The sequence below is a fragment of the Euprymna scolopes genome, chromosome 6 (assembly GCF_053919585.1).
Source record: "Euprymna scolopes isolate OS-2025 chromosome 6, ASM5391958v1, whole genome shotgun sequence".
Lineage (NCBI taxonomy): Eukaryota > Metazoa > Mollusca > Cephalopoda > Sepiida > Sepiolidae > Euprymna > Euprymna scolopes.
In genome coordinates this window covers 91,951,450-91,974,328 of record NC_136487.1, presented here as the reverse complement: position 1 = coordinate 91,974,328, position 22,879 = coordinate 91,951,450, and the positions used below count along the sequence as shown (strand labels likewise).

General features: G+C 31.7%; 1 protein-coding gene across 5 annotated transcripts in view; it reads right to left on the bottom strand.

Moving 5' to 3' along the window:
- Window positions 1-22,879, bottom strand: part of LOC145277785 (uncharacterized) — a 138,273-nt gene that overhangs the window by 49,328 nt on the left and 66,066 nt on the right. For all 5 annotated transcript variants that reach the window (XM_080129545.1, XM_080129547.1, XM_080129546.1 and 2 more), the window contains exons 3-5: window positions 19,250-19,370; window positions 9,833-10,017; window positions 4,941-4,990 (exon numbers count right to left, since the gene is read on the bottom strand). In XM_080129545.1, the coding sequence (XP_079985671.1) occupies window positions 4,941-4,990; window positions 9,833-10,017; window positions 19,250-19,370 (356 nt within the window). The remainder of the gene's footprint in view (window positions 1-4,940; window positions 4,991-9,832; window positions 10,018-19,249; window positions 19,371-22,879) is intronic.

Sequence of the window (22,879 nt, the reverse complement as noted above, 5' to 3'; positions counted from 1 at the left end):
CCAATATTCTGCTTATATATTTTGAATAGATCCTGAACTTCGTCACATTTAGATTTTACAACAGTAACTTGGCCAAGTATGAATTAAATTAAAAACTGGGCAATTAGCTGAAAAAAAAAAAAAATATAGAAGCAAATACGCAATCTGAAATCAAGACAATTTCTTGTCTGAGATATTTACCAGTAAAGAAAGTCCGTGCGTCTTTTTTTTTTTCGTCTACGACTCATTTTTAGGCACAGTTAATAATTCGGGTGTTTATATGTCAAGCGGTCGACTTCATATTTAAATTAATCTATTTCAATGAGAGTAGATTTTGCATAAAAAAGGAAAAAAAGTTCTTCTGTCATCTAAATAAGCTAAATAGGGATTCCCCCTCCGCATTACTACGTCGATGTGACATGGTAAAAAAGAAATTAGTCAGGAAATTGTTTTTAAAATAAGTGAATCAAGAAGGGTCAAGATGTCTGAGAAATTAGATAAAAATTACATCGAGAAAAAACAAAAAAACAAAAATAAATAAATAAAATAATATAAAATAGAAGGGTTAGATTTGTTTGGTTTAAAAAGAATAGAATAAAATATAAGAATAAGATAAAGTGTGCAAAGAAAATACAAAAAAAAAATGTACTTAGCTAAAAATTAGATCTTCGGTGTGGTGGCAAATAGCTCTTCGACCACCATGCAAGTGCCGCTGATGTTAATGATGATGTTAATGTCTGAGCTAGGAAAACACATTTGCTACAAGGCTAAAATTGAAACATGAACCAATAGCTATTAGATTACGCATGCATATTCGTAATGCCCTGGTAAATTCTATTTTTTTTTTAATTTCACACTTTTGCGCTGATTTTCCCCTGCTAAAACTCAAATATAAAGTTTCCCATGGGTTTGAATACCCTATATATTAGGTTTCATGTCTGTAGACCAAAAACTGACAGAGGAGTTTTGTGGACAACTTTTAAAGAAATATATATATATATATATATATATATATATATATATATATATATATATATATATATATATATATGCTTAAATAAATATGTAGAAAGAGGTTTGTGTTTACTATAAACTTTTTACGCAAATATTACGCAAGTATAAATCATGTAGAATATCTGCATGAATATAATTACACGTAATAGTTAACTAAAGATGATCAGCCCATAAGAAAACTGAAAAAAAATTTTTTTAAATTAATTAAAATAAATGTTTAAAAGAATATGCAAATTAGCTAGATCTTTTGGTAGTGAATGTAATTCCACGACTAATATATAACAAAGTTGTATTTTCTTTTTAAATAAAAAAAAAAAAAAAAAAAAAAAAAAAAAAAGAAAGAAGGTTTTTAATATGAATATCGATACTTGTACGGTTTAATCACGACATAAAAAAATGAAAATATCGAAAAAAAAGTTTAAATTGCACGCATCCGCCATGGAATGAAGTCCTCCGAAAAAAAAAAAAAAAAAAAAAAAAAAAAAAATTCACTTAATTTCATCAAGCAGCTTTTGTTTTTCAGCAAAAAAACAATTTGTTATGATACCGAGTAAAAGGTTCGATTTTTAGGAAGAAAAGCTAGTAATAAAGATGGGGAGGGAGTGTCGGCGCTTTAACTGGAGTTATCTCCCGTGGCGCTTTGAAAATTCAAAGAAAATTTTTCAAAAATCCAAGATGTCTGCCTTCAACTCGCTGTCATAAAGTTGTGTTTTTCTGCTGTAATAAAAAACAAACAAAAAACAAACAAAAAAAAAACAACAAAAAAAACAACAAAAAAAAAACAAAAAAAAAAAAACTACTCGATCAAATTAAGCGAATATTTACGTACAATATAACTCTTTTTTTCGGACATCCTCAGTTCAAAACGGATACGCACAATACAACTTTTTTTTCATAACTTATATAATATATATATATATATATATATATATATATATATATATATATATATATATTTTCATAACTTATATAATATATATATATATATATATATATGGCATATTTCATTAAATAAAATAGACGTTTTTTGCATATTTCATTAAATAAAATAGACGTTTTTTGTCTAATAATTCTATTTTTGATCCATTCCAACTTCCGAATAACAGTCTTCACTTTTGGCAGGAACTGGCTAATGTAATCATCAACTATTATATAAATCTCACCTGTCTGTTTAAATGTATGTATGTATATATGTATGTATGTTTGTCTTGCAAAACCTTTCGACAGAGACAACAGATTTTCAAGAGTTTGGTATTGTTTTGAAGATTGACTCTTCAGACGACAAATATCGAAAAATTGGCTAAAACCATTAATTCCTTCACCCTCAACTGGGCACATTTCTACAGGGAGGGGTTGCTTTTTTTTGCCGATATTTTCAAAAGTCATCCTCTTTTCGATTGACTAACCTTAATTTAAACATTTGTCACTTCCAGTTTGGCGAGGAGTGTAACAGCAAAGACGTCACATTTTTTTTTCACTTTCTTTTCCTCCTTTGCGGTATGGGTTCGAGCCTGCCTGCCTACTACCATTTTTTTTTTTTTGCTCAACACACATTGTCTAAGACCCGGGCAATGCCGGGCACCCAGGCTAGTATTTATCATAAGTCAGAGTACTTTCTAATCCTTCAGGATTCATCATCAGGGATAAATTAATGTAACTGGTTTTGAACAATTTATAATTTTTTTTTTATTTTCTCTTCATTGGTTAATTATTTATCCTTTTTTTTCCATTAGTTAAAATTAAGTGAAGACTGTTATTCGGAAGTTGGAAAGGATTGAGAATAGAATTAATAGACAAAAAACGTCTATTTTATTCAATAAAATATGCCATAGAGAAAGAATGCTGCCTAAATAAATAAATATATATATATATATATATATATATATATATATATATATATATATATATATATATATATATAGCTTAATGTAAAAGGAAAAGAGAAAGATCAATACCACAGAAGGAGACTTATCCGAATAATGCCAAGCTCAACAATAATTATTGGAGCTTATACAATAGGACAACAAGAGTATGAAATGAAGACACAAAACTATATATTTGTAGATATAGAATGGATCATTTATTGAATAATGGAATACAGGCAAAATTTTATGTTAAAGACCATATATATTCTTATATATCATACTATATATAATAAGCTTCTCCTTATTTATTTAGAATTCAATAAAGCTTCCCCCAACATTCTATAATTCCTCTTAATCTTTCTCATCCCTAATGAACCTTACGCTAGACGCCGCATCTCCCCCATGCTACCTAGCACCTTCTCTACTCTTCTGATGAGAAGCAATAGGCTTCGAAATGCCCTGGCATAAAGAGCCCCTTCTATCCCCCAAATTTTGCCTGTATTTCATTATTCAATAAATGATCCATTCTATATCTACCAATATATAGTTTGTGTCTTCATTTCATACTCTTGTTGTCCTATATATATATATATATATATATATATATATATATATATATATATATATATTACGTTTATTTGAAGAGCAGAGACAACTGTGTTTATTTCTCTTACAATCCATTTTTTCCTTTTTGATGGACTAGTTTCCGGACATTCTGTTTGGGTGTAAAAAAAAAATTGCCGCATTCATATTTCATATAGAAAGATAAAATAAGACAACCTATATTCAAGCAATTCGTTTTTATTCTTCACCAATTTCCTCTGGTAATTTGTGCCAACTTAGTCTTTCTCATGCATCTGTTCATTTTAGTCATCTTCATTGAATATTCAAGAAAACACTATTTATTATGCTATTTATTTCTTTAATTCTTGTATCTAATATCCTGTTTGGAGAATTAGTAGTTTTACTATTGGCTTCAGATCATGTATTTTGATGACAGTAATGTCTTTGAAAAGTTCCAAGAGCAGTGCTAACAATCAATAAATGTAGTTAAATTGGCAAATGAAAAAGCTGAATTAAAAAAAAAAAACGCAACAACAGGATTTTGGGAATGAAACAAGAAAATATGAGTTAATGAACAAAATATATTTATATCAACAATTTTACAGAGATGAAAAATATATTTTTAAAGATCAAAGTTTGTTTAGAAGTTTAAAAGTTCTTGAGTAAGAAGTAGAGAAAAGCATCAGAAAGATTGTTTCAAAGTTCTGTGTATGAGTTTACCTTCTGAGTGGCTAAGTTCACTGGAGAAATAACAGCAGACTTAAAGGAATTTCAGCTCGAGGCACTCAGTGTTTCTAGGATGAGTGTTGTTGATGTCACAGGTATTATCACAGAAGAACTCTGCTTTCAGTTCAACAAGTCACTGTTTTATAGGCTTGTTTAATTTGACACAGGATTGTTACTTTTTGGGGTTAAAACGATTTTCATTGGTTCAAAATATTTTGAGTTAACATGTTCCTGTGAAAATTAACTTGCTTTTGGAAGTAACAATGAGGACGAATCCCAATGAAGCAGAGAAAAAAGGGATAACTATTCAAGCAATTTGCTTTTAAGCATTCTACTGAATTGCATCGTGACATAAAAATCTGACGTCAAACTGTCATGAAAGAAGTGAAAAAGAAAGTGTAAGCCAAAGAAAGAAAGAAAAAGGTGTAGCTTACATCAGCTCAGTAACTTTCCTATGCCCATTTGTCTTGCAATCTAATCTATCACAAATCCTTCCAAATTTATCAATTCCTCAGGCAAACATGGCATTGCTTGGGAATAAAATGAGAACCACTAGCCCTAAATTGAATATTATCATTTATATGCTCATTTTTTACATTTTTTCAATTTTCAAGTTGTAAAGAATATTACACGTCATCTTTGCTGTTTACTGATGTTCAATGTGAACACACACCCTATGCTATTTTTGTAAAACCAATTAATATAGAATTAGCATCGTAATTAGATTTTTTACAAAATTTAAGACAATGACAAAAATTTAAAGATAAAAATATTTTTTTCAGTGGAACTTACCAGATTTGGAATCACATATAATGGATTCTTTATTTAACTGTACAAAATATCTGAAAAATAAGGGAATTAAACAAATTAATGTCAATAAAGTCAACTTAAAAAAAAATTAACATTTATTCTTGTGACCTAAAACTCAATACTTTCTTGCACCTTTTAATCTCCAAACCAGTTGGTCTTAGAAGATGACAAGAAATACCATGATGAAAAACTGTTTCCATGGAGCCTAGAAAATTTAGAAGTTAAAGAAGCAGTACCCATTCTAGCTCTAAAAATTAATGATACATGAAGTGATTAGTAATATGAAGAAGAGTAAAGATGAAAGCGCCTTAGCTGTTGTTGCTGAAATGTTGAAGGCTTTTGGTGAAACAGGAATTAAGATGATCACAGACTTACAAACTGTATCATAACAATGGAGGTTACCATAAAAGAGTGAGATTTAAAGTTGATGCATCAGGTCCTTAAAGTAATTGAGAGAATAACTGAGTAGCAGATAAGAAGTCAGAGAAACATAGACAAAATATAGTTCATGGTTTTATGTACTACTGATGCTATATTTATCTTGAGATAAATGCAAGAAAAGTTCTTTGATAAGAAGAACATGCATTTTAGTTTTGTGAATCTGAGAAAGCTTTTGATGAAGTGCCAAGATGTTGCTTGGTGGACATTGCAGAAACAAGGGGTAAGTGAATGATTAGTGAAGGTTGTGCAAGCAATGTACTGAAATGTTTACAGTCATGTTAGAATTAACAGCATATTTAGTAACAGTTTTAATATTTGAGAACATCAGGGCTCTGTACTAAGTCTGCTGCTTTTCATTTGTGTCATATGAAAGTTCCATATAGGTTGTCTGAAAGAGATGCTGTATACCATGGATTGATTACTTGTCTATGAAACATTGGAATGCCTACTTGTTAAGTTCAAAACTTGGAGGAATGCTATGGAAAATAAAAGTCTGAGAGTGGATCAAGAGATTAATGGTTGTAGTAGTGGAAATTCCCCCAGAGAAAGGAAAGCCCTATCCTCAATTTCATTTTCTGTGGTACATGCAAGTATTGGGTACAAAATAATTACTGGTAGGTTGAAAGAATATAACCAATTTCTGTGCAAGAAGTGTAAGACAATGGAGACAGATGAGAACTCATATTTGGGCAGTAAAGTTATTGAGGTTGTTCAAACATTTTGTTACTTTACTTATACTATTGAAAAAAAAACTGGTGCTAGTGTGATTGCAAGAATTAATAGTGGATGGGAAAATATTCAGAGAACTTTTGCCATTACTAACCACTGGAATTATCACTGTTGATTATAGAAAGAGTCTATTAAGCACGTGCATGCTGTGTGATGATTAGAGCTATGACAACAGCATATTCTTTTCATTGTTTTGACTCTCGACACAGTTAAACACAATCAATCGAGAACCACATCACTGTACATAAAAACATATAAGATATCAATAGATATATACCTGAGAATCAAAATAAGGAAATGAATATGCTGTTGTCATAGTCCTAGTGATGATGTCTGGAAGTGAAACCTTGCCAGTGAAGAAGATACTGTGCTTTCCTTGGCCTTCCCTGTTGGCTGATTCTTCTATCTCAATTAGTCTATATCTATTAACCCAGTGTTGTGGTGGAATTACCTGTGTAACCTATGAATGACCTCATCCATACACAATAAATACCGGAAGACAAGGCCTTAATACAGAGGTTGATATCCAGTGAACCAACCAAGGTTGTTCGTTGGCTAGACGAACAACTTACACGTTTGTATATTTTTGTTAATACATTTTGCTAATCTAATCCAATGTTCTGTTTTCCTTGTAACTCTTTAAACAGGGTTATAACACTAGCGAGCGAGGATTCAAAGTGCTTGCTTGTCAAAACTTGCAATAATACCGGTGAACAATGATTCAAGTATGCGCTCATGGAAATTTGCGATAACACCAGCGAATGTGGATTTGATACCCAGACTCAATAAGTTCAGTTAACTTTGCTATAAAATTAGCAAATGAAGAACAAGCACAATATTTGGCAACTAATTATGAACTCAAACACAATGGGTTAGTTTTCAGCTATAACATTGACAAAAAGAAAACAATAATGTTTTTGTGAACACTGAGGGAACCTTCACAAAAAAAAACAAAAAAACAATGAAACATTTTCATATTAAAAAAAAAAACATAATAACCACTAGATAATGTAACGAGTCATGACTAAGTCAATATTCACAAAATATGGAAGAAAGAATTTGTTTTCTCGTCTATAGCTAAACCTTCAGCAAAGTTAGCCACTTAAAAAATAAAAATAAAAAGATGAGAAAGACTGCTCTTTTTCCTTTTTTTTTATTTGTCTACTACAAATGGTAAAGTTTAAGCATTAGCAAGTTGTTACTGAAAAAAGAATAAGATATGAATTTTCATTTCTTTGTTTTTTTTTTTTTTCTGTTTGTCTATCACAAACAATAAATATTTCAAAACAAGCCTGTCACAAACATTTTTTTCTTCTCTTCTATGAAAAAAAAGAAGACAATTGCTTTGGATGGAAAGGTATTATTCCCAAGGGATTACAAATTAAAACAAAAAATTAAATATGTTTTTTTTAATGCAAAACTAGTGAAAAACAATGTACTGTTTCCTCTCTCCTCAGTTGTTCTGTACAACTAAAACTTTGTCAAACTGAACACAGTTAAATAAATAAATAAATAAATAAATAAATAAAAATCTGTACAGTCTATTTTTATCAATCATACAAAAGATGAATGTGCTTAAGGTAGCCATAGAACAATTAGTGAAACTAAAAATCTAACAGCAGTAACAATTATTTGAACATCAGAAACATACAGATGAAAAACTCAAATGACTACAAATATAACAACATGAAAAATTCGAATTTCAACAAGAACAACTAGCAAAACTACAGGTTCAACAACATGAAAATCAACAGGAGTTACTTTCCCAAGTCGTTAAAAACAACACATATGCTGATAATACAGCATTTTCACAAGATTCAATATGGAATGTAATTGACAACTTCTGTTTTGCACCAGAAGAAAAGTCATTTACAGCATACTATAGAAGATACGAGAACTTCAGCATATGTCTGATCAGAAAAAAGTTTGTTTGCTATTATGCAAATTGGAGATTGATGAACATAATAAATTTGGGGATTTTATTTTGCCATGAAAAACTTCTGAGCTATCTTTTGCTCATACAGTGGAACTCCTTACAGAACTTTTTGGCCCAAAAGTTTCTCTACTCCCTTAATGGAGATGCTTGAATCTCGTGAAAAAGGACGAAGATGATTACACAATTCATGCGGCTGTATTTAATAAACACTGCAACAAATTTAAAATCATCAGATCTCAGCGCAGACAATTTAAAATGCCTAGTATTTGCACAAGGACTTACATCAGGTAAAAATGTTGAAATCAGAAGGCATGTTCTAACAAAATTAGAAAACGAATCAAGTCTTACTCTACAAAAATTAACAGAAGACTGTCAGAAGATAGAAAACATTAAAAAAGACTAAAAGGCTATCGAATCTGGCATTGTACATATAAAAAAAAGTAGCCACACAATCTAAAATGCATGTAATAAATAAAACACAGACAAGGAGAAATGACCACAAATGGCTGCATAAAAAGGAATTTTCAAAAGTTCCTTCCTCTTGTAATCAATGTGGAAATCTGCCTTCGTTCAGAGACTGTTCATATCTGTCTAAAAACGTTTGACATGCAAAAAAGTATAGGACAAAAAATTTCGCATTGCAGAAATAAAATTAGAAAACTAGAGCGTGTCTGATGGAAACCAAAAACCATGAAGAAAGTTTACGCAAATATATTACATAAAAATTCTGGACAAACAAATTAAATTGCAATTAGACAGGGTCAAACATTTCAATATTAAATTTAAATACATAGAAAAAATTGATTAAATCCACAATGTGGAGATCCCACAAAAAACAAAGACTATTATCAGTGCATACATTTACTTTAAAGGAGAATTTTTGACCAACTTTTCAGGAAAACTAAAAATTAAAAGTCTATGTATTAAGGAATAGCACAAACCTACATGTTTCAGACTGGATACATAAATTTAAATTATCGAAACAGCCAATCAATAACTATTGCCAAAAATGAAAAATATGACAACAAAAGCACAAAACAAAAGAAATTTTCCCTGTTTCAGACCATAAAAATTCAAACAGAAGGTGAAAACAAACTGATCCTGTTGTAAATCGATCAAAAGTAGCCCTCTTGTACCGAAAATGGCACCTGACCACAAACTTCCAATGCTGTCCAGATTTAATCTTCTGCAGAGCTCATCAGATCTGAGCTTGTCTTTAGGAATTGTGTTACACATTCATTTTATCATTCTCATATCATTTCTCTCCTATAAACTCATCTTAGAAGGATAATACTCTTGTATTGCATCAGAATAAATATAATACCAATGGTACTTCACCAAGGCATAAAACCAAACTGCATTGCATCTATTCTTATCTGACTTCTTATTCGCTACTCAATTATTTTTTGGTATCTGCAAACTTTAAAATTTTGATGTTGATAAATGTCACATCATATATATCATTCATAAACTGTGCCTTCATTTTTAGGCGTAACTCAAATAACATAAAGGGAATAACTTAAAATTTAATTAAAAGACAATAAGAACTGCATACCTTACAACTAAAATTTTATCTCTTTCTGAATAAGTTTATGAATATACAAACAAATAACAATTAAAAACAAAAACAACATATTTGCATCCTGGGCAATGCCAGTTAGGTACAGCAAATGAATATTCCAGAGATGTGTATTCTTACTTCAAAAATCCATTAAAAATATTTACAACCTAAAACAAAACAAAAAATCATAAAAATAAATGTGCTTACCCAGGCAAGCAGTTTCCACAAATACTATTTTCTGTCTTTGAGCAGTTTCTTAAGATCTGTCGATTTGGACACGTGTCACATTGTTTGCAAGTTTCAACCAAAAACTCCTTATCTTGATAAGTGTTATGAGGACAGTTTTTACATGTGTAACACTGATACATGACATGAGTTGTACGGTTAATTTTCTAGAAGAAAGGAAACAAAGCATAAGAGTGCATGTATATATACATATGCATATATTTCTTTGCAATGCAAGCTACAGCACTAGAAACAAGAATATTTTATAACTAATACAGTCAAACAGTGAACAGTTTTTTTGTTTTTTTTTTTACATCACCACATTTTTTTTTTTTTTTTTGCATCACCACATTATCAAGGCCAAGAGGCCACTCAAGGATAAGGGTTAAAGAGTGCATAGTAGAAATTGGACAATATAGTAATCATTAGTAATGAAAATTCGGTAAATTTGATAACTTATATGGAACGGCTCATCAAGAACTTATTTATGTTAGACTTGAACACAACCGTATTGTAGTCAGCTGGAAAGCAGGAAAACGGAAGACAATTCCACAGGCGTGCAGTTCTAAGAAAGAAGATTTGTTCATGGAATCTATGTTTAAGTTTAGGCACAGATAAAGAGTGGGGGGAATTATTGATAGTGTTTTCAGCTAGACGAGTGTTTCTTGTGAAAGTTTGGCGAGAGGGGACCATAGACTGAAGCTCAGTCGAACACTTTCCATGAAAATAACGATACATCAGAGACAAACTCGCAACATCTCTTCTGTGAGAGAGAGGTTGCAGGGAAGAGAAAAGGACATCTCCTACAAGGCTACGAAGTCTATTTTGAACTCTATCAAGGCAGGACAAGTCTTTTCTAGCAGCTCCTGCCCAGATGTGGCAACAGTATTCCATCCTTGGATGTACCTGGATCTTATATAGATAGAGAATTGCATCAGCAGTGAGATATCTACTGGATCAGTAGAAAGATCCCATCATTTTTCCAGTGGCCTTAGCAACAGATTTGATGTACGTGTTCCATTTAAGATCAGGAGTAATGGTCAAGCCCAGAAGCTTGTCAAAACTTGAGGCCTCCTGAAGATGAGAGCCATTCATTGCAATTGATGCCAGATGTGGATCAGAATGTTGATGATGTAAAGAGAGAAGCTTGGTTTTAGATGCATTAAAAGTAACTAGCCACTTCTTTCCCCATTGTACTACATGCTCAAGATCAGAGGAGAGAGAATCGGAGAGAACTTGGTCGTTTACTGTCTTAGATGTGCTACAATAAATAGTAGTGTAGTCAGCATAAATGTCTACAAATGATGTAAGGATGTGATTTGGAAGATCATTAATGTAGATCAGGAAAAGAGTTGGGCCCAGGATGGACGCCTGAGGGACACCAGCATTAATACTGTGAGCTTCTGATTTTTGCCCCTCAACTACTACTCTTATGAACCTATCAGAAAGAAATGATGACTGTAAGATGTACCCACTATTCACAGAGTTGTATGAGTTATCCAACTACAAAAACACAGATTGATGTTTTACAAAAGGATTTTACACTAGTTAGGTCAATGCTGAAGGTGTGTGGGTTGTGGTGTCATGTCTGATCTTGTAAAAATTATATATTTAATCATTTAATTTGGCTTACACAACAACTGCAGTCATATTTCATCAGGAATTTTACTTCAGATATCTAGTATTTATCATTAGCACTTTTGAAAAAATATTGGTTTTAAGTTCATTTTATAAATACATGCAAACATGTTTAATTATACACACATATTATTTATATACATATATATATATCTATAAAAGTGAAAATGTGTGTGTGTGTGTCTGTCCGTCTGTCTGTGTACATTTCCCTACCAAATAACTCTGTCATTTTCGGTCTACAAACTGGAGATTTGAAATAAGGGGTATTGAGATTTGGGAAAATCTTTTTAATCAGATTTCAGACAAAAATTTGGCTGTTAAGGGGTCAAAGTTCAACGATTTAACTTTTGAAAACTCTACCAAACTCCTCCGCCAATTTTGGGTCTAAACACTTGAAATTTTAGATATAGGTTACTTCGACATGGATATAACTTTATAATTTGATTTGAGCCCAAAACAATAAATGTTAACGGGCTATAACTGGGGTAAATTTTTTTTTTTTTAAATTGACTTCTGCGGTCTCTACCAAATTATACTCAGCCAATTTTTGGTCTAAACATTTGAAATTTTACATAAAGTGTATTCAGACATAGGGCAAGCTTTTTAATTGTTTTTTTTTTTTTTCTGACAATTTGGCTTCCAAGGGGTCAAAGTTAAAAAGATTTTACCTGTGCAGTCTCTCGCAAACTATTCAGCCAATTTTGGGTCTAAACACTTGAAATTTTACATAAAGGGTATTCAGACAGGCAGCAATCTTTTTAATCAGTTTTTGGGCGAAAGTTTGGCTGCCAAGAGGTCAAAGTTGACAGAGTTTACCTTTGCAGACGCTACCAAACTCCTTCGCCAATTTTGGGTCTAACCACTTGAAATTTTAGATGTAGGTTACTTGGACATGGGTCAAATATTCTAACTTAATTTGAGCCCAAACAATAAATGATAAGTGGTCAAAATTGGGGTCAAGGTTTTTAAAAATTTGACATCTGCGGTCTCTACCAACTTTTCTCTATGGTAGTTAAGGAAACCTATTATTATATAGAAAGGCATTACCGTACATATTCAGACTTTTTAATGATGCACATAAAGTTATGAGCTATACATAGGGCCCGAGCAAAGCCGGGCTGAACTATATATATATATATATATATATTTATATATATATTAGTTCAGAGATAAACAAATTTATGGCATATTCATTTCCATTCCAAGAATTCAATATCAACAACAGCTATGTGTATGATCATTTTTAAGATGATATGGACTTTAATTGATATCAATTAATCAGTAATTATTTAAATAACAAACGATCCACTAATTTATTTGAATAGTTTTAATAATATATATAATATAAATCTAATTTTTCAAATTCCCATTCCTGGTTTTCCACCAACCCCCATCATTTAATTTTATACCCACACACACATACATAGATATTATTTTTGTTCCTTTAAGAAAGCACTGTTGGTGAATGAAAATTCGGTTAGTTGGCCTATGTGTGAGATCGTGACCTCCAGTTACTCAATCACATTATATTAGCATTTAATAATATCTATGCCTTTATAAATGTTTAAATTCACTTGAATATCATTGTGGTTATGTGCATTGTAAATGAAGAAAGAGATGTCTTCATTACGAGGTTTGGCTCCCATGACTAGTGGCAATCATAACTTCCTGCACTGATGATTTCAGAAGGATGAAATACTAGTAGGTATTAATGATTATTTATTATCATATATATATATATATATATATATATATATATATATATATATATATATATATATATAAAGACACTTTGTGTGTGTGTGTGTGTGTGTGTGTGTGTGTGTGTGTGTGTGTGTGAAAGTTTGCTTCCTATGGACTCTGAAATGGTTTGGCTAATTTTTTTTTTTTTAATTTCACACAAATTATGTGTCTGGGAGTATTCTTAGATAATTTTGTGTCAAAATGCCTCCGATAAGTATAGAAAATCGATAATCAAAAAAATCTGATTAAAAAAGAAATAGTCTGGTTTTGATGAAAGTGAACATGCTTATACAATGTAACATCACAAGCGCATTTGAGAAGCTTTATCACCACACAAGCAGAAGGGCTTGGCATATAAAATCAACAGTAGGTACTTTGATGAGACAGGGGTGCATTTAAAATGAATGTTTCAGTTTCAATCACAATTGAACTATTATGCTTGACTTTTGCATTTCAAACTTTAATTCAAGCCATAATTAAAATAGTTTTATAAAATAAACAGTAAGTTACCTACATTGCAATGTAGATTACAATGTATTATGCAGGGAGGCATGTGAAGTTTCCTCTCGGTGCACTGTGGTGGGTTCCTGACTAGAGCAAGCAATCAACTGATTTGAATGAAAAATGGGCGATTTAATTGATTCTGATGACAAATTATTGGAAATGTGGAACATTCGTTGATTCTCATTCAATCCCAGGCAATGTGGGTTCCTTTGCTAGTATAAGGAAACAAGGAGATAAGGAGGTTATAAGAACTCTTTATGCCATGGCATTTCAAAACCATTATACTTAATATACCCTGATGGGTCCCTAAATAAAAATTTAGTTTTTAATCACACTGGATATGCACATGTTTATAAATGATGAGATGATTCCAAAATTTTCCCAGATTCCGATAAAATTACATAATTCCTAATTCCAAAACAAGTACTGATTCCAATTATTTAAGAGTCTATAAATATTTAATTAGCGATGTAATGCTTTTAAAATGTTCAAATTATGGTAAACCTCTGTGTAATATATTTTGCAAAACACAAAATATACACTTGGGAGGGGCGGGGGCCTATATTACAAGGTTAGATCTTTCTAAATATTTTCCTCAAATGTTTTCCTTGTGATCGATTCAAGATTGTGAGACAAGATTTGTTTTTCTTTTATAACAAAACCAATTTGGATTTATTCATCGTTAATGCTATGATGAAATTTTTATAAACAATTAAAGAGTTGACGATTGGTATGTAAAATAAGAAAAAAGTGTTGGAAGAGAAAATTCAGCAAAGCCCATCACTATATCAAGAATTAGTTTCTACATAATAATGTTATCATTTAGAAAACCATTCTTTACACTGAGATGAGGCTCTGTGAACTATTCTTTGCCTTCTCTCTGTGAAAAAATGTTTATATTTTTCCTACCAAATATAAAGCTTTGGTCAGTTATTGGATTGAATTGTCCTAAATTTTCTATTCTAATTCTTTTAAAATCTCTAAATATTTAACTATAGAGTTGTTGTTGTTTTTTTTTTCAGATTACCGTAAAAACTATGTAATGTGTGCATATATTTTAACAAATATAAAAATACACATTCGGGAGGCAAGGAAGATGATCTTAGTTTTACTGGTAGTTTAAAATCAATGCATATTTATCATTTTATTAGTAGTACCAGCAATGGAAAATTAAGTTTTAAGCAATAAAAAAATTAAATGAATGTATTATTTTTGGAACTGAAAATCATGCACAAATCTTTTTGTTTGATTTCAATACTAATTCCGATATCGCAAAAAGTTATGATATATATATATATATATATATATATATATAATAAAATTTTGCTAAATCTCAGACTTACAGTTTTTTCATACCTTTCTTTTATTCCATTGTGAATTTTCTCATTATAGCTGTTTCATTAACAGGTAGACAAGTCCGTGATCTTATATTTTCATTGATATCTTCTAACTAATGAACTCATCAGATGCAATTCTTCTGATGTTATTTAAAAAAAGTTGTTTGTACATCATAAACCTGGCACACTATTTTTAGGAAAAAATTCCATGATCACAATGTTACATACATTATATATATATATATATATATATATATATATATATATATATATTAGAGAGAGAGAGAGAGAGAGAGAGAGAGAGAGAGAGAGATAACCTTCAATATGAGTTTAAACATCTCTTCTCTACTAATCATATATATACCATGACTTTAATTATTATTGCTATTATGTAGAAATACTTCCAAATAAATAAAGTACTTTAATTAATAATATCAATAATCTATTATATAAATCTCACCTGTTTGTTAGTGTGTGTGTATGTATGTATGTATGTATGTATGTATGTATGTATGTATGTATGTCTGCCTATAATTTTCGACACAGGGGACGAAAATTGACAAACTTGGTATTGTTTTATAGTTTAGACCTTTGGAAAAATAATATTGAAAAATTGGCCGGAACGGTCAAGTCTAAGTTGGTCATCTGGCCGTTTTTCTGCATATGGAGTCATAAGATTTAGTGAAATTTTAACGTTAAATACTACATAATACTATTGCTAATGTTATTTTATACATTTTTGAAAAAATGCTGACTAATGACCGGATGTGACGTCAGCTCCCTTTAATGGCGACTTTTAATGCTTACATTAATCACTTTCGAAGGCTAACTTGATATTATAACTCAGAGTTAAATATTAATTTTCGAGTCGAAAAATTGGTGCCAATGTAATTATCGCATTTCAAAACATAAAATTCCAAATTTACACGAAAATCAAAGAGGGAAAAATAAAATTATGAGTGATTGAAAATAATTACAGACGAGGATCGAGTTGCTATATTATAAAATGTAAACAATGCATTTCTCAATCGTCTGAATTGTAATCCAAAACATTATATAAGCGAGTAAGGAGGGAAAGGGAAAGGGAGGCATATTATGAGTTAATCAGTGGTTGTTTCTGTAAAGCCTTATACTTACAGATTTTAATATTATACTAAATGTGAGTTAATGGATTTAGTGAGATCCCAGACATAATCTCCTAATTTTTGAGTAGGAGGGGATGATAGTCTGACGTGTTCAACTCAATTGATGATGTCATTAACTTCTGTTAAAAAAGATGCATATAATATATTCATGATGTACTACAGTGACATAAGATGTCATATTCCAAAAATCACATGGCTGAACTGCTGATACCAAAAATCAGTTGAATGGATCACTGAATGCTTTATTTCATGTATATTTTTAACGGTGGGGTGGGGGATATGAAGTCAGTCCCGAAAATGGCAGAAACCGTTTACAAGTTAACATTACTATGAAATGTGAGTTATTTGATTCGTGCGTTTGTAATGAAATAAACAACACAGACAATGTATCAAAGTTATTATTTTTGTAAAAGGGAGGGATAATGTGGGTTGAATCATGAAAAATGATTGTCGAAATTAGTAACATATCCAAGAATTATGGGATCCAATGAGATAGGTCAAAATATATACTAGCAGAATACCTGGAGTCACCCGGGATTGAATGAGATATATGCAAATGTATGCTAGCAGAATACACGGGCACCTGGGATCGAATAAGATAGATGCAAATATATACTAGCAGAATACCTGGCGTTGCCTAGGATTGAATGAGATTGATTGAAATATATACTAGCAGAATACCTTGCATCGCCCAGGATTTAATGAGATTGATGGAGATATATACTAGCAGAATACCTGGCGTGGCCCGGGATTTAATGAAATAGGTGAGAATATATACTAGCAAAATACCTGGCATTGCTTAAGATTGAATGAGATAGGTGGAAATATATATTAGAAGAATACCCTGCATCGCCCCGGGAATGATGTGATGGTTGTAGTGGTGGGTAGAAAGAAGCATGATTATCTTAACTTTAAACGTGCTCTTGAGTTCTCTTTTGGGGGTTGGGTTGGAGAGAATAATGTCCGTTTTGGGGTCAAAAAGTATGTGAAATTGTTTCATATATGTATTTAAATTACCCGTTTTAGTGTAGGTAAAATTAGTTTGAATATGTGTTGTATATTACCCGTCCTTAGGTAACATGCTGTACATTACCTACCCTAGGTAAGATAAAATTATTTCATACTATCGCTTAGAAGTGTTTATATACCCCCTAGATAATAATATCTAGGATTTGTGAACGTGCGTCATGTCTAGATTTATTTACAACGACTTTTACAAAATTATTGCCATTTCGGCTTCTCACGTGTTGATTCGACTTTTCCGAAACTGATGTGAAACTAATGAGCAATTCCCGGCCATGGGAACATCCAGAAAGCGATGAATGTTTGGTCAATGTCGGTTTTCACCGACATATCAGACAATTGCTTCCATTTGGATACTCCCCTAATAAAAGGGGAGCTGGGTCCCCAACACATTGGAGAAACAAAACCAGACAAAGTTGGGTAAAAAGACAAATCCAAAAGAACTATCCCGCAGTAAAATTAAGTGCGGAATTAAATTCTGCATGCACCTGCCACTTGTACGGTTATGAATGTGAGGGGGCAAGAAGCAGTGGATGGGCTGGGGCGCCAAATTGGTCTGGAGTGTGAGGTGTGCGGAAGATTATGTTTGAGCAGAGTTGGGCTGATAAGCCACCAGACGACTCATCAGTGCAGTGAGCCACAAAGCAATCTTGTGTTGCCAGATCTAACTTGTGTCAACTGCGGGCGGACTTGCGAAACAGCAGGTGGTTTGAAGCAGCATTTGATTATACATAGAAGTGACCATCAAGAATGTGCTGCTAGTGGCGCACATGTCTGCACAAGGTATGCCAAAGAATGCCAGAGTTTGGCAGGGCTTAAAAGCCACCTTCATGCAGCCCATCACTGATTTGTTTTCATGTTTCTGTATATCTATTCTTTTTATTTTTATATATGTGCTATATCAAGTAATAGCAATGTTCGAAAACGAATTTGCTGCCATCATGTATGCATGTATGTATGCATATTTGTATGTCTGCCTAAAACTTTCGACAGAGGCAATGAATTTTCACAAGATTTGTATCATTTTGAAGCTCGACCCTTTGGACAACAAATATCGAAAAATTGGCTAAAATCATTAATTCCTTCACCCTCAACTGGGCACTTTTCTACCGGGAAGAGTCACTTTTTTCGTGGATATTTTCGAAAATCATCTCCTCTTTTTGATTGTCTAGCCTTAATTTAAACCTATGTCACTTCCGGTTTGGAAATGGTGCAACAGCAAAAATCAGATTTTTTTTTTTTTTTATGTTCTTTGCTTCTTTCGTGGTACGGATTCGAACCTGCTTGCCTACTACAACTTTTTTTTTTGCTTGACACACACCTCAAAACACCATGGCAATGCTGGGCATCTAGGCTAGTCTTATATAAATAAAGATTTTGTCTCTCAAACTTATGTAAATAGAGACTTTGTCTGTGAAACTTATTTTTAAAGATAATACACATATTGCAAAAATTATTTAAAATTTAATGGATACATTGTGGAATTTTTCTCATTTTTAAATATTAGAGATCTTATTTTTCGAAATGGAGAACATTGCATTAATACTAAATAAACAAATAACCTAAAATTAAAACCAAAACGTTAAAATCTTCACTTTCTTATAAATAGTGCTTAAAACACAACCTTAACAAAAAATCATAGCTTTGGCATGATGTCACAGATTTATGATTTATGTCAAATGTCAAAACATAAATTCAAACATAAGCAATAATAAAAAATGAATAAACATCATTGATAATGTTGGAAATTATTTTGACATTATTAATTAATAGTCTAAGGAGCATATTTTTGTTAGTGCTTTAAAAACATAATTGATATTAGAGATTACATTCTTTTATGCAACTACAGTTTGAAGTAATAAAATAAAATTCAACTTTTACTAATATTTGAACAATTGAGTAAAGTTATGTTTCAATCAAATAAATTTCAACAGATTTGTAATATTCAAGAAAATTTCACAATTCATTATTTAATTTTTTTTTTATTTAACTTTGTTTTATATACTTACCTGTGTTAGGTTAATTCCAGTTCCTTTTGTACAACCTGGGCATGGTTGACACCCTGTATCTCTATGGAGATATTCATGGATATCAATACAATCTTTCCCTAATACCAACATGACTGAAGAACTGAAACAAAAAAAATGAATATATGTATTATACTAGCTGTATTTATTCGACATTGCCCGACAATCTTTTTACTTTTGTTTCAGTGATTGTGCTTCTCCCATCCACATAGGTTTTTTTATTTTCTCTTAATTACTTTTAAAAGACAATTCAATGACGGAATACATTTCATTCTAAAACTTTGGCTTTACAATTAAAGAAATTTAATGTTTTTAAATCCCATAAATATTTTTGATTAAAAAAAATGTTTTTTAACCAAATTGATTTTAATGGAATTTTTTAATAGTTAAAATTGAATTACTACCACATCATTTGGTCATTAAATTATTACATATAGGGGTACTTCTGCAATTTAAATCATGTTTTTCCATGAGTCTTGCTTGGCAATGCCTGGTGAACGACGAAAACTGCTGGATTATAATAAGTGAACAGAAGTCAATACAAAAACAAAAACAAAAGTGAATAAATAAAATAAAAAACCTACCATAATAAACTCATAAAATTTACTGTTTTATTTTTTTATTATTGTCAACTGTTTTTGTTTTTTTTTTGTCATTCTTGGTAATAAAAGATTTGTTTCTTTCAATTAGTGAGCAAATATTTTTTTTCTATTTTTTTTTTTGTATGAAAAGTTATTTTTCTTTGAATTAATGAAAAAGTATTTGTTTTGCTTTAACAAAGAACAATTATTTTATTTTTATTTTTGGGAAATATATATTTATTGTAAAACTTTTGTTTTCAAAGAAAAGGTGTATTCTTTTTTGTATTTTGTAACAATTTTTTAGTTTTTTTCCAAAGAAAAGTTTTAATTTTTTTTTTTTGTAAGCAGCCGACGAAGCATTTCCTGCAAAAATTTCTTTTTTTATATTTTACATTTATTGTGGGGGTTAGGGTTACACTTGGGGGGGGGGGGCAACTTGTGGTCTCCAGATTATAGGCTATTTCCTTAGTAGTTCTTGTTGATTGAAGGAAAGTATTTCATTTTCCTTCCTTGTCACAAGAATAAAGGCTTGTTGTTTGAAGCACAATGAAACTCTTCCTTTTTCTTTTTTTTTCTTCTAATTTGGTGTTGTCTGTTCGCTTGTGTCTCTTTTTGCCATTCAGTTTCTCAATGAATAAGCTCACTCAGCATTTTCTGGGCTGGTTTTCGTCATCTGCTGGGCATCGTCGAGTGATGGAAAAAACGTCGAGTGATGGAAAAAACGTCGAGTGATGGAAAAAACGTCGAGTCATGGAAAAATGGGATTTAAACTGCAGAAGTATCCATATAGAAAATTTAAATTTATAGAAGGCAATACAGGTTGCGGATAGACATAAATTGAAGCAAATTAAGATATGATGGTGTATTAAGCAATGTATTAGGTTGTCCGGAAAATAATGGCCAATTTTAGAGAAAAGGGATTTATTAATCAAATAGGTGACACTACACATTGAAATTAGTCAAAGTATGATCCTTGAACAGCCATGCATTTTTGCCATCTATCTACTAGATCATTTATGCCTCGTTGATAAAACTCTTTGGCTTAGATGCTAAGAAATCTTTGAAAAAAGATTCAACCTCTGCATTAGATCAGAAAGTTTTGTTGCTTAAAAAAGCGGCTAAATGCTTGAAAAAATGGTAGTCCGTGGGTGAAAGATCTGGAGAATAAGGAGGATGTGGTAAAGTTTCGTATCCCAAGTCTCTGAATTTCTGCAGTGTCATTCTCGCAACATGAGGCCGTGCATTATCGTGGAGCATGATTGGACCACGCCTATTCACTAATGCAGGTCTCAATTTTTGTAAATGATGATGCATTTCTTCGAGTTGATTGCAGTAAACCTCTGCCGTGATGCTCTGATTAGCACCCAGAAAGCTGTAATGAATAACACCAATTGCACACCACCAAACAGTCAGCATAATCTTCTGTTGGTGAAACTTTGGCTTTGGAAAATGTTTGGGTGGTTCATCACAATCAAGCCATTGACCTGATCGTTTCCGATTATCATAAAGGACACAAGTAACTATTCGGTCAAGAAATGGATCATTAATGTTTCGCAAAAAGAGCATCGAACACACTTCAAAACGTTGAGCTTGTTGATTTTCATTGAGCTCATGTGGGACCCATTTGTCGAGCTTTTTCACCTTGCCAATTTGCTTCAGAGGGTCCGACACTGTTGAACTGCTGACACCAAGTTCCCGAGACATTTCCCTGACACTTTGCCGTGGGTTTTGCTCAACAATGGCTCTCAAATTTTCATTGTCAAGATTAGATGACCGTCCTCTACCTTCTTCATCTTTAAGGCTCTCATCACCACTACGAAATTTCTTAAACCACCTTTGTACTGTTCTATCACTTGTGATGCCTTCTCCTCATGCCTATTGATATTTGCAGTTGTTTGAGAAGCATTGTTACCAAGCTTAAACTCATGCAGGAAAAGTAATCGTAAGTCTTCTTTTCTCATATTCCAAATTATGGGCTCATTCGCTCATAAAACGTTTTTTTGAAAGAAAAAAGTAAGAAATTATTAAAGAGCACACATAAATCAATAATCATGTTGATGTTTACCTGAAATATAATAAAAATCCTATGATAAAATCCAATTTCAAAACAGACTTCCTGAAATGGCCATTATTTTCCGGACAACCTAATAGATTCACTTTCAATATATTTTGGATGTTTAATTAAATTAAAACTAGGTCAGTTCCAATACAAAGAAAAAATAAACCCGATCCCCACCAAAAAGGACAAAGAAACAGGTAAATTAAAGGCTGAATTACCTTTACCTGATAAACGAGTGCCCATTGGCTACAATAAATAGATGCGTTAATAACAAAAAAATCTGGTGGAATAAGTTATGCACATTCACCTTTATTTATATAATATGCGTATCAAGATTTTTAAAAATATTTTACATGTATTGTGTTCTTGAAAAACCCCCAGTAAACATGTCTAAAAGCTAAACACATGTTTGACGAATAAATATTTCCAGAAATATAACAATACTAGCGGGGGTACCCAGCGTTGCCAGGTGTGGAGAGGCAGTATAGTAAGGCTATTGAGCAACCCAGCCCTAAAAAAGAATGTTTCAATCGAGCAAGTATCCGTACAAGTGTAAAAAAAAAAAAATAAATAAATAAATAAAATAACCAACACCCTAAAAAATGTGAGGACAAAAAAAAAAAAATTAGCTGCAGTAACCAGGCTCGAACTTGTAATGCTCTGGCCCACGGTGCATTTACAACATTATCGGCCTTTGAAATATTGACTTTAAAACGTATGTTGAGGTCGTGAGGCATGAATGACTTTGTAAAAACTGATATTCGTTTTCAGTACACCCGAAAAACCCTTCTGTGTTTACAAAATAGAAAAAAAAATAGGAAAAAAAAAATGATGCTTATGCACTTTTGATATCGTGCTATTTTTAAGATTAAATTCAAGTTTCACGATATCTTTTTTTTATTATTAAATTGTTAGGTGGAAGCACAGAATAGTTACAAAATAACTTCTCCTTTCCATAACATTATTATTTCA